Source organism: Rhipicephalus microplus, chromosome 6 (assembly GCF_043290135.1).
Source record: "Rhipicephalus microplus isolate Deutch F79 chromosome 6, USDA_Rmic, whole genome shotgun sequence".
Lineage (NCBI taxonomy): Eukaryota > Metazoa > Arthropoda > Arachnida > Ixodida > Ixodidae > Rhipicephalus > Rhipicephalus microplus.
The window spans coordinates 33,397,625-33,409,902 of record NC_134705.1 but is presented as its reverse complement, the minus strand read 5'-3'; the positions used below and the strand labels follow the sequence as shown (position 1 = coordinate 33,409,902).

At 47.0% G+C, this 12,278-nt stretch overlaps 1 protein-coding gene across 1 annotated transcript in view; it reads left to right on the top strand.

The window, feature by feature from the left end:
• LOC119167683 (nose resistant to fluoxetine protein 6) overlaps positions 1-10,969 on the top strand; it is a 192,048-nt gene extending 181,079 nt beyond the window's left edge. Inside the window, exons 13-15 of the mRNA XM_075865904.1 lie at positions 5,838-6,027; positions 6,729-6,871; positions 7,240-10,969. Coding sequence (XP_075722019.1) covers positions 5,838-6,027; positions 6,729-6,871; positions 7,240-7,566 — 660 coding nt within the window. The 3' untranslated portion in view covers positions 7,567-10,969. The remainder of the gene's footprint in view (positions 1-5,837; positions 6,028-6,728; positions 6,872-7,239) is intronic.
• Positions 10,970-12,278: the final 1,309 nt, after the last annotated feature.

Here is a 12,278-nt window from a genome sequence, read left to right as displayed (position 1 = left end):
ACCTTCCATAAGCTGCCGCCTTCCACGGTAGGTCGCAAGACGACAGGAACGCCAGTACCTCTTTTTTTTTGTAGGACACAACCGTGAAGGGCGCTTGGTCCATATTTTTTCCATCTTCCTCCGATGAATCGAAGCTGTCCTGCTTATCGTGCCGTCACTTATTTACGAGATCACGGTCTGTTGTTCTCTCCATAAGGGCTGCAGGAGTAGTACTTGCCACCGCTGCCATTGATGCGGCATCGAGTGCAACTGGCGGTGATGTTCCGTGTCGTGGTGGACACGGCACAGCGCGCCTAGAAGTGCGCTTCACGTGTTTCTCCAGGTGGACGGGAGCCTTCAGGTCATGTCGGGTGGAGTGCGAAGCCCAGGAGAGCGATAGGGACTGTCAGACAGAGAAGAATAGCAGAAAATAAGAATTAGCCAAGCACAGCTGATGCATTAGAACTTCTTCGTGTACCCCATGATTGCATGATTATCTTGCCATGAATATCATGTTGCCACCAGTCATGTACCTTCGTCATTTATTCACGTCACGTAATTTAAATTTTGCATCGTTTAAGCAATCGAAACGGCCGCGACCGCATCATGAGTGTGTCTTGTAGTCATGTTTTACATGACACGCATGTAAAGATTGTCATGTCTAAACAGGTCGCTTACCTTCGACGTCTATTCACGTCACGTAAAACCAAGTTTGGTGTATCTGAAGCTATAAAAACGGCCGTGAGCGCGCTAATAACGTAGCATATAGTCATATTTTACGTGACACGCTTGCCATGATTATCATGTTTGTGCTAGCCATATACCTTCATCGTGTGTTCACGTCACGTAATACCAAATTTTGTATCGTTGAAACAAGTGAACTGGTCGTGAGCAGATTATTAGCGTGGCAAATAGTCATGTTTTACATGACACGCATGTCAAGATTATTAAAGACGACAGTCTTTCTTGGGGACCTCAACGAAAAGTTTTGGTCTGTCTGTTTGTACATTTGTCTGTCTGTCGGCCCTAACGATACCTCAAACGGCACACCCACGCCAAGACGCCGCCCAGTCGCACTTTCGTTGCCAGGCGACACCACCACCACCACCACCACCAACAACAACAACGCCCTACCGTTCGTCTGCTCGACAGCGCAGTGCGTCAAAGAAAAGCGATGTTTGGCGTACAGCTGACAACCGCCCGCCTTGATACCACTGTGGAGAGGCCGGGCACACCTACCGCCGTTGCCAGTACCGACAGATGGGTCCACCGGGCTATGACATTACCGCGCCGCGTCCACGACGAAGTAAACGACCACATAACATCGCCGACTGCCTCGCGGGAGCTCAGTCGACATACCGACGACCTTATCGCTGATCGGCGCCAGGCCACTACGCCTAAGCGCACCACGGGCCGTATGCCAGCCTCGCTCGGGGCCGATCTCAAGTTTTTACTCGGAAAACAAAAGGCAGCACCGATAGAGGTGCGGTTGCTGTACGACGAACCACCGAAGACTCTCCGCCGCTGACGAAGACGTTGCCGCTAGGAAATCGAAAGCACCCACCGCAAGGCGAAAGTGGTCACGACGTTGAAACTTCGCAGCCTGAAGAAAATGTCACGAGGCAACGTGGAAGCAGCGGAGCGAACAGACGTAGCCGTGATCCGACGCCACGACCCAGCCGCAAAGCACGACGACGGACCAGTGACCTCGACGTAATATTTATGACCACCCCGTCAATGCTCTCGTCGATACTGGAGCCTACAATTCCGTCGTCAGTGGGTCTTTTGCAACCAAGTCGAAGAAAGTGAGGACTGCAAGATAAGGCCCCGAAATTCGGACCGCTGGAGGTCACCTAATAACGCCGACTGGAGTCTTAAAATACTACCTTTGGAGTCCATAAAATTTGAGCTGCCAAACTTTGATTGTAAGTTCCTAATTTCAGCTATGTATCGCATTTGTAATATGTTATGCGTTTACGAACACTACCCAAGCTGTTAACGCCTTCTTGTCCTCGTTAATAGGCGCGCGAAAGAGGGTGAAGTGGAATGAGGGGGGGGGGGAGTGAAAAAGGAAGTTAGAATAAAATGGCGGATGACACCCATCTATCGTAGTTTGTTTAATGCCCAAGTGCCTAGTCGGAGCGCTACACTATAGTAAGGTTTTTATTATTTTTGAATATATATACATAACAAGAGTTTGGCCATGCCACCCATTTCCGATTTTGCAGGCCTTGCACATGGCACTCTGTATGGGTAACCAGTTGAAGAGAACCGGTCTTCAGCTGGGCAACCAGTTGAAATGAACTGGTTTCCACCACGTCATCCAGTTGAACACATATGGCGGTTCAGCATAGCACTTCCATAAGACATCATTTTTTCCATGTCTCTTTACAAGTAGAATGTTTCAAATGAAGGGTCTAATTCAATTGAAAATTATTTCAAAAACAACTGCACACATCGAATTAGACCAGGCACATCCCCATAGGGAGGACAATAAATATACACTAGCTGTTCCACTGGTTTACCAATTGGGGTGTGTGCAAGAAAGTGGACTGACAAACATTAGGATACCAAATGGAAACCGTTGGGCCTATTGGTATGAGCAATTGAAGCGGAGTTGTCCAATTGCTCCTCCGCATTGAAGCAACACATCCCATTTCGTTTCAATTCTTTACATTGAGAACCAGTTGCTAGTAACTGGTATGACCAATTGAGACCATTCACTTTATTTACTGGGAGGGAACTCGAGTAGAGGTATCGAGGTGAAAAGTTGGAAAGAAAGATAAGATTGTGATTGCCTATGCAACAATCGACGCTGATTGCGATGGAAGCGCTTTCGTGCTCTATGTCATTGTCATGTCGGAATTAGTAAGCTCCTATAGTTACTTGCAACGGTTCATATCTCAGACCACGTAAAGTTCACTTGTTCTAGACACAAGAAAACGCATGCAAGGTCGATGCATTTCAGCATGCTTTTTTTTCTAAAATAATGAGAGAGAGTGGAACCAGTTGACTTCAAACAATGTCTCCAATATTTCAAATAATTTTTTTCGTTATAACGACCATGTTTTTGTTTTATATTCGAAGCAGCTCTTCGACTGGCATGTGTAACACTGCCTGTCCGCGTCTCTGTGCCAACTTGCTGCACCACGTCCCCCCCCCCCCCCAGCTGTTGGAATGATGCCAAATAAGTCAAGGAGCAGCTGTGCGATGACGTCACTCTCCCAACCGGCTCCTCTCAACCCACCTAGGCGCTGTTGCTCCTCCGCCCACTCTCAACACACTTCTCTCTCACTTCACCATCTCCTACTCCCACAACGCTCGACCGCACGTCGAGTGGAAACACTCTTTCGGCACGTTTATCGTCCATGAAACTTACTCGAAACGCAACCCACCTCTCGTGTCTTAGCGTTTTGATGAAACGCTTACTCGAGTAAAGGCTACACGCAATTTCACTTCAAATCATTCTTCCAGCACCCGCGTCGACGCCCTTTTCAGTCGGGTCAACGGCGTGCGCACTACTGCTGCTTCACAACCCATCATGGTTCTCCAATGAGAAATCATCTATAGTTTTTCTTTTTCTATTTAAATTTTATTTTGATCGCTATAGCAAGGTAATGGACACTGTCGGCTATATTTTGCTGCCGGCGTCGGCGTGGGCGTCGCCATCACTCACCGTATATATATATATATATATATATATATATATATATATATATATATATATATATATATATATATATATATATATATATATATATATACGTATCTATATGTATGTATATGCAAGAAAAAAAATTCACAAAAAAATATGACGTGCGTAATCGCACTTGGGACCTCTGAAACGTAAGTGCGAGGCGTTAACCACTGAGCCATGGAAGAGCACGTCCCTCAACGTTGAAACGGCAAGCTTTTTATATCTACCACTTACGGCTGGTGATGGGCATCTCGGGGGCAGAGGACTATCATGTTTTCAGCATTACCAGCAAGATGGCGAAATAAACGCGCATCGCCATCGTCACGATGGGGCGTGCGCACTCTCATCTCCCATGCGTACTCGCGCATTCTTATCTCGCAGTGGGGAGGATCGTATGTCAGGACTGGCTTTTGGCTTTCACCGGAACGGTTATGTTGCAGTTATCGGGTGCACAAAGGTCCCTGCAATCATTGCATAGTCTCCGTTCACGAAAAGAGCGCGCTTTCAAAGGGCCACTCACCAGGCCCCATACCGAATTTTCGTTAGGCAGTGGAAGTTGTTGGGTGTCCAATAAGGAACATTTTGCCACAAAAATGTTTTTGAATCGGCTCATCACGAGCGGAGAAAACAGGTATTATGAAGCGGCGCGAAACGAGGGTGAGAGGAGGCGAGCTCGAAACCTTTGCCGCTCTTCCGCGTAGCCTTCGCAAGCCAAATCTCTTCTCCACCCTCTCCAGCATCCGACCATGGGGTGACGTGCGCATGACGTGTCCAAACATGCCCCACTCCCGAGCACGCGAGCAGCATTGCTTTGTTGACCAGCGTTATTTTGTGCTCTTTTGCGTGTTTCTGCGGGATGGTTTGGAAACGCTGGCTTAGACGCGGTAGAGTAGATGAGCACAATGAGTGCGCGAACACGTAGGAGCGTTCCACGGTGGTCGTCTGCTCAATGCGCTGACCGCGGGGACACGAACGCATGTGAAACGCTCGCACATTAGCCCCGCACCTAGTAGCATTTCACGGGAAAAAATGAAAAAAAAACGCGCACAATTTTTTACTGCGTCTTATTATTTATTTCAAGTTTTATTAATCTCTTAAAGCAACAAATACATAAACTACGCATCATGGGTTAAATAATTTTTGCCATGTCACGTGGTATACTGTTGACAACGTCAGAGCAGAGTCGTCTACGTAGAGGACCAACGTCATTACATTACCGTCTACGTAGGGCTATTCATACGCCCACGTCATGCCCTCCTTCTCTAGGCGTGCGCCGGCAGAGGGGAGGGGGAGCAGCGTTCATCTTGAAATTTCACCCGTTTCCACGGCGCGTAGCGTTGCGAATTTCGGCAGATGTGATCATGAACGCCTCGTCTACGCCTTGCGCTTGTCAGCTAAAATTGTCAAACCTGGTGAGTGGCCCTTTAAGACACAACGAAGTAACAACTGAGACGCTTATTGGCGTTCGTCTGTACCTGTGAGTACATCTCGAGCGTTATTTTTGCGTGAGAATCGTGGGGCACATTTAGATTCTGTACATGACCTTCCAATTTTGCTATAACGTTCATTAATTCGCCTTTGCGGGAAAGCTGTGACTTTTTTATTGGTATGTGTCATATGCTGATTGTTAATAAGTTGCGACTTCATTTGGTTACTTGGGTGAGAATGCGTGTTCCATTGTAGTTCACTAATTTTGTATAACCTCCCACACTGCACTATCTACTGCCCCTGTGGGTAAATAAATAAAATTAAAAAATCAGACACAGAGAGATACAGAAAACAGAAAGCGAGAGAGAGAAAAAAAGGGGGAAAACATGGGGCAGCAATGAACGAGCAGAGAGAGAGAAATGTTGAGAGAAAAGAGTAATGAAATAACCAAGCACGAAGAAAAGGAGAACATAAACAGGGTCGGCCACCCGGTTGCACCCTTCCATCAGGCTTAAGTTGTGGGAAGTTGACATAGCTCTTCTTTGTAAGCTGTCGTTATTCTGTGAAAGAGAATAACATTAGGAACATCTTAAATGTCACAAAAATAGGGACAAGCCCAAAAACTAAAAGAATTCTTAGTTGTGAACAGTAAAAGAACAAATGGTGTTTTTTTTTTGCGTGAACAATTGCATCTTTACTTCCATTTCCTGATTTCGTTATACCAATGCCTCAGGCGTGCCAGGGAGCCGCGTGGATGGCAGCGTTCGTTGGAGGAGCCACCGTTCTGTTTTGCACCAAACAGTGGGGCGACGGGAACGACCTGCCGGTGCCCTGGATCTCAGCCGCCTACGCATCGTGCCATCGCCTCGTGTGGGCGTTGTGCATCGGATGGCTCGTGTTCGCCTGCATATCAGACCGTGGAGGTGTGCTCATCAACGCCTCCCCTGTCATTTGATGACGATGAGAATAAATGTCTAACTTAATCGCAAATTTGTCCCCAGTCGAGAGTAAAACTAGGCACCGTCCGCTGTACCAACACTTTATGTAGGGGCTACTGTTAAGTCGTGCAGTCATACTAAAGCGTTACATACTCTGCGGAATTGTCGAACTCTGCCACGTTTACACGTCTGCCACCTCAACCATCGACAGTCAAAACATAGGAATGAAGCTGCACCCACATCTATCAATGTCCCGCCCAGTTGGTATTTGCAGCCACCTACCTATATTGCTTGTTTTCGTCACTTCAAGCACATTTCGCGCATCAGATACCTGATTTTTCTGTGAAAACACAGGCTGATATCGCTGGTCTAAAAAATTAATGTTCTGAAAAACTTTAACTGAGATTCTGAACTTGACAAAACACTAAAAGTTCGTCGTTTCTACCTAAAAATTACTTTTGACTAACCTTATATGCACAGAATTTACATTAGCACAGAAAATGTACTTGCGCTTGGTATTATTGTTCTTTTTTTGTTCGCATTACCTAAAATCAGTTCTTCCTATATAGCTCTCTGCTCCGATCATTCTTTGTTTTCGTCGTCTCAACGTTCAGTATTAGCGCATGCTGACAGCAATACTTTTGCCTGCTATGAGAAGTGAACGACGGTGTATTATTCTGTCGCAGGGTTAATTAACAGCGTGCTGTCCAGTCCACTGCTGGTTCCCCTGAGCAGGCTGTCGTACGCAGTGTATGTGCTGCACGTGCCCATCGTCTGGTTCCGCCTCTGGACAATCCGAGAGCGCATTCTCATCTGGTTCTTGCCTATGGTGAGCACTTGTTGGAGCCTGCACAAGAATTGAGCGAGCGTTCAATGGGTATTTTAGGTCCGAAACCTTTTAGTGCTGCGAGGTCCCCCTTGCAACATTAAATATGCAGAAAGACACAAACTCACCTAAAAGCTTCTTTTTGTCGAATACCGATTAAACAAAGAAGTATTAACCCCCTTTTTTATTAAAATAGATTTAAAGGGAGACGCGAAGTGCGCTTTTCGGTTTCCTTTAAAATAAAAAGCATTTTTTTCCTTTTAGGTTACAAAGTAGGGGTTGGTGTTTCTTTCTTTACTTCACAATTCATCTATAGTATCCACCACTAGAGCGCATAAAAGTTGAAGTATGCCTGCGTTTGTCTTACGCAGTTCTACAATGCCATGGGCAGCCTCGTTCTCTCCTTCTTCGTGGCCCTTGGAGCATCTATCTTCATTGAGAGGCCCCTCATGGCCGCCAAAGACGAGATCGTGAGTCGCATCACGAGACCACGAAACCACAAGCCTTCGCCGCATCCAGACGGACCTAGCAACAAGCGCGGCGGCAGGAGCGACGTCTTGAGCGAGACGAGATTGCGAAGCCTGTCACTTTCGAGTATAGCCAGCAAGCTCTCATATGCCAGAATATTCGCCAGGCAAACATCAAATACTGCGACGACACCTGGCTTTCAGAGCGAGTCGTGTACGGTCCATCTCTGATCCCCGCAAAAGCAGCTTACCGCAACGTGGCAGCTGCCGCGGCCCAAGAACATGTACTTGATAAGTGGAAAGTAGACCGGGTATTGTGCTAACAGTGCCTTTTGTTTTCAGAGCAGCTGCGTATAGTAGAGGTAGTTAAACTTTTCTTTGGGTGCGTGGCACTTTTGTCAGGGCACGGAAGCTCCCTGTACTTCGCATGTATTCCCTCTCAGCAGTGGCAGCGCCGCTTCTACCACTGGTGGTCGCCGGGCATCCTCTTGGAAATAAATCACGAACAAAAAATTTCTTTCATAACTTCACTGGTTAGGTCTCCAAATTGAGGGAAAGGACAAAAAATTCAGAGGAGGAGGGTTCCCACGGAAGCCCTCTTTTCCCACTCCTCATGTAAGCGGCTTCCAGGTCCGCTGGCCGCTTGGGCAACGCAGCCATAAGAATGTGCTGATACTTTTTTACTTGTGTTTGTGTTTTTGAAGAGGCGGGAATCCAGCTGACTGATTTTTCGGTAAACAAAACTCGATCAACCCAAACGAAATACACTTTTTATTGCATCATCATCATCATCATCACTATTATCATCAACATCATCAGCCTGACTACGACCACTGCAGGCCAAACGCATCTCCCATGATCCGCCAGTCAATCCAGTCTTCTGCTTTTCATTGTCACGTTATACCTGCAAACTTTTTAGTCTCATCGGCCCCCCTAACTTTTTGTCTCCCCTTCGTGCGTTCACCCTCTCTGGGAATCCAGTCAGTTAGCCTTTGTGACCAGCGGTTATCCTGCCTACGTGCTAAGTGCCCGGCCCATATCTATTTTTTCTTCTTGATTTCAACTATGATACACCTAACCGCGATTTGTTCCCTGACCCACTCTGCCCTATTCTTATCTCTTAACGTTACACCTATCATTTCTCTTTCCATCGCCCGCTGTGTCGTCCTCAACTTAAGCTGAACCCTCTTTTAAGTTTTCAGGTTTCTGCCCCGTACGTTAGTTCTGGCAACATGCAGCTGTTATATAGACAAGAGCACGCCTATTTCGAACCCAGGCGCCTTGGGCGGTTTACCCTCGCTCCCAGAGACGGCATATTTTTGTTTGCAACTGCCAAGACGCGCCTCACATGCATGACTTGCAGTGGCTCTGGGAGTTTAAAATGCGAAAAAGCGCCTGTTCATGCTCCGCCCGCTTACAAAACGCCATCTGGTTACCACTGAGCTGTCATCTGATGCGACAACAACAAGCGCAAGAAGAAGAGATTGCTGAGCACTGCCTGTAAGTTCACAGCACATCGCGGGATTCGTGCCGGTGCGGTGTTTTGCGATTGCACAGATTTCTTTCCACAATAAAAAACGCCAAGCTCTGCCCCCTTAGGATATAATCGCAATCAGCAGGAAAAACTACGAGCCAAGTGAAGTGTATATGAAAGTATACTAATTGCGTTTATTCAAACGCGACTCCAGCTGTTTCACTGAACAGCAGCGATTTGCGTGCAGTATGCCTGTATGCCTGTAGTATGAGGCATAAAACTATAGCCGTACTTTTTCGCAGGCCGCATGTCAATAATAGGAGATACGTAATACGACTCACGCGTGGATGCACTCACCGCGCATGTTTAGTACAACTGCAATGACCTACTATCGCGATGCGTGAACGGCGCGAAAAGCATGACTTTTGACTCGGTCGAACTGCGGCATGCCTTGACTGTCACTAGGCGAATATACACGTGCTTTCGGCCGGCGTCACTGTATAATTTTAATATCTTCTTCTGGCAGGCACTTTTGCAGCGCGTGTGTGTTCCGAGTGCCCAGCAGGACTGATAATTGATACACATGCGGTGCATGAGCATAAGTTGGAACAAGATTATAGTGCTACGTTGGTGCCGCATTAAATTACAAATTCTGCCTTGTCACAGCCAAGGCACGCCGCTGTTCGACTAAGTCGAAAGCAACGCTTTCCGCTGTTAGCGTTTCTCTAAATCGCAACAGTACGTACCTGATGAACCATCTTCCTTTGTCTGCAATGCACGTGCTGCAGACATTCCGGACTATCGGGGAAGGTCTCCTCGACGTTTCACACGAAATCAGCATCACATTCTAGCACAGGAATAGCACGAAACATGCTTACAACCAGACTTAAGTTGCGAAGTTTCGCGTTTGATTTGCAGAGCGTCTGCTCGCCTGGCAGTTGAGAGTGTTGCTTCGTCGCGCTTGCAACACACGGTGCCTCGCGCTTTTCAATATGGCAGCTAGCACTGAGCTCACTATGTTCTAGTGTATACCTTCCTCTTCGTGGTTAGTGGCAGATTACCATTCATGATTTCAGAACGCTAGCCAATTGTTATCCACCCCAATATAATTAAATGCGAAGCATTTCTTAGCGAACTTCGGCGACTTTGAGCGTATCTATCTATCTAGCCGCCTACGACTTTTAGCACTCATGGCCGTTTGCATATTGGCATCGGTACCAAACTTGGTATGGCAAAACATGACTGTATGACAAGCATATATTACTAGTCGTAACATGAAAGTCACGGCATTTGTGTCGTGAATGTCATGATTTACATTTCAAGGCCTTGCTGCTCTTGCGATGGTCTCGTTCACTTTACATGTTTCAAAACCGGTATAGTATGACATGATTGCATGGCGAACACAAGTGATATACCCTAACGCAGAAATTATGACATGCATGTCATGTAAGTCATGAGTCATGACTACACACCACGCTCATGATGCGCTCGCAGCCGTCTTGCTAGCTTCACATATACCAAATTCGGCGTTACGTGATGCGTATGGATGACGAACGTATGTGACTGGTGCGAACATGATAATCATGAGATGCGTGTCATGTGACATTATGACTGCAAGCCATAATCATAATTCCCTCGCAGCTGTTTCGCAAGCTTCACATACACCAAATTTCGTATTAAGGGACGTGAATGGATGACAAAGGGATGCTACTAGTGCAAGCATAATAATCATGTGATGCGTGTCATCTAACAACATGACTACATGCTACGCTCATGATGCACTCGCGGTCGTCTTGCTAGATTCACATGTACCAAATTCAGTATTACGTGACGCGAACGGACGATTTATGTAATAACATGTCAGAACATGATAATCACGACATGCGTCATGTAATAACATGACTACAGGCCGCACTCATGATGTGCTCGGGGCCGTTTCGCTAGATTCATATATGCCAAATTTGGTATTACGTCACGTGAATGGATGACGTAGGTATGTTACTGGTGCAAAAATAATAATTATGATATGCGTGTCATCTAAGAGAATTACTACATGCCACACTCAAGGCACCAATACACTTAGACGTGACCCGGTGCGCGTGTGCTCCAGCGTACGTTTCGTCGCGTCGTGCCGGTGATGCTGCGCCAGGCGCCAACCTGCCTGGCATATAGTCGCAGGCACGCGCCGCACTGCGTTGCTTTGACGCATGCGCGTTCGAGCACACCCGGCGTCTCTTCGTCGCGAAACTAGGCAGACCGGTTGCCGCTGGGCTGCACCGCCAGATGCTGGCCGCGTCTGGTGGTGCAGCCCAGCGTCTCCCATCCATCCATCCATTCATCCATGCATCGCGTCTGGCGTCAGACTGTTGAGTGTTCGCGTTTTGCTAGCGTAGCGTCGCTGCGCCCAGCGTGCGCTCGTACGTTGCGTCGCAGTATATTGGGCACTTCATGATCCTCTACCCGCCGTTTCGCTAGCTTCACATATTCCAAGTTTGGTATTACGTGACGCGAATGGACGACGAAGGTATTTTACTGGTGCAAACATGATAATCATGAGATGCGTGTCATATAACAACATGACCACATGCCACGCTCATGACGCGCTCGTGGTCGTTTTTCTAGCTTTACATATAGCAAATTGGTATTGCATGACGTCAATACACGGCGAAGTTACACGACACGTCTGAACATGATAATCATGATATACGTGTCATATAAAACATGACTACATGCTACGCTCATAGTACGCTCGCGGCCGTTACGCTAGCTCCACATATACCAAGTTTGGTATCAGGTGGCGTGAATAGATGATAAAGGCAAATGACATGTCCAAACATAATGAATATGACATGGAAGTTATGTACGGCCTAATTTACCTCCGCCTCGTAACGTTGTTCTGATTTTAAACGGGCATATAAACCTTCTCTATTCGTGCTTCGCATATCATCGATTTCTACTGTACGTGGGATCTGCCAATTTTTCTTCTAGTTATTTCACCCTGATAATTCGACTCCGCGACTACTACCTGCCATAAGTAGACGCACTCTTTTACAACTTCTAGCGTCTCTTCACTTATCGCAAAGTGGTGTTTCTTTCCGAGAGTGTTGCACTATACTCTAGTTTGTGAATATTAATTTTCAAACCGGCTAACTCATAACAAGTATGCGGCCTCTGCTGACAACCTTCGCGCGCGCTGGGAAGCCGCAATGCTCAGCTCCGTCCTCGAAGACCAAATGTGGGCTGTCCAGCGGGCCGAGGAAGCCACCAGGATTCAAGGACTTCTGGCCGTAACCTAGGCGGGGGCAATCGCCCACCCCATCTAATCGCCGGACTCTGAATAAAGTTCTTTCCTCCTCCTCCGACTTTTCTGCTTATCGGGTTCAGTTCTGTAATCATGAGCTGTAATTCATTCCCTGGGTTACTCATCTAGACAATGTCACCAGCGAGTCGCAGGTTACTAAGATACTCT